The sequence below is a fragment of the Marmota marmota genome, unplaced genomic scaffold, assembly GCF_001458135.2.
Source record: "Marmota marmota marmota unplaced genomic scaffold, marMar, whole genome shotgun sequence".
Lineage (NCBI taxonomy): Eukaryota > Metazoa > Chordata > Mammalia > Rodentia > Sciuridae > Marmota > Marmota marmota.
The window spans coordinates 39,742,512-39,743,197 of record NW_025999968.1 but is presented as its reverse complement, the minus strand read 5'-3'; the positions used below and the strand labels follow the sequence as shown (position 1 = coordinate 39,743,197).

Below are 686 nucleotides of genomic sequence, written 5' to 3'. Positions count from 1 at the left end.
CCCGGCTCGCGCGCTCGGCATTGCAAAATCACTCCGGTGCAATTGTGCCCACCCGCCAATGCCGCAGCGACCCCCAAATCTCGCCCCCTCCCCCACACCCATTGTTCCCGGGTGGCCGCGGGCAGCGAGCGCCCCCGGGCTGGGAGCGTGCTGGAAACCAAACAGCGCCCACTCACCCGCGACTCCGCACAGGAGCACGAAGCGCAGCAGAAGCGCCATGGTCGCTGCCCGGCCGTGGGCGGCGGCTGCAGGTAGGCGGCTCTAGCTCTGGTTCTGGGTCTCTCAGCGCCTCGCGCGCTCCCGACTGGCAGGCGGCGGCGGCACCTCTGCACCCCCGCCTTCCCCCGCCCCCTCTCGGCAGGTGAACTAGCGTCACTTCCGGCAGCAGTCGGAGCTGGGCAGTAAGTGCCTGCAGCACCAACCGCGTGGGGTTGCCATGGCAACCGGGTGCTGCGCGCCGCCGCACGGGGGACACTTCAGGTCCAGTACTCCTCCGACTGCATTGCGGGCCATCGGGAGTCGCCTGGTAGCCTCCTCCCACGCCCCCAAGCGTAATCCGGGGACCCAGCCTTCATCTCAGTTAAATCGGTGCTTGTGCCCTAGGATCGGGCCGGGCTGCTGAAACTGCAGTCACGCCCTCCCTTGGGGCGCGGCGGTGGACAATGGTTGCTTGCCTCTCCCCAGGC

The 686-nt window shown here is 69.0% G+C and overlaps 1 protein-coding gene across 2 annotated transcripts in view; it reads right to left on the bottom strand.

The window, feature by feature from the left end:
* The window catches only part of Cxadr (CXADR Ig-like cell adhesion molecule), a 62,717-nt gene extending 62,367 nt beyond the window's left edge, over positions 1-350 (bottom strand). For both annotated transcript variants that reach the window (XM_015478654.2, XM_015478652.2), the window contains exon 1: positions 177-350. In XM_015478654.2, the coding sequence (XP_015334140.1) occupies positions 177-219 (43 nt within the window). In that variant the 5' untranslated portion in view covers positions 220-350. The remainder of the gene's footprint in view (positions 1-176) is intronic.
* Positions 351-686: the final 336 nt, after the last annotated feature.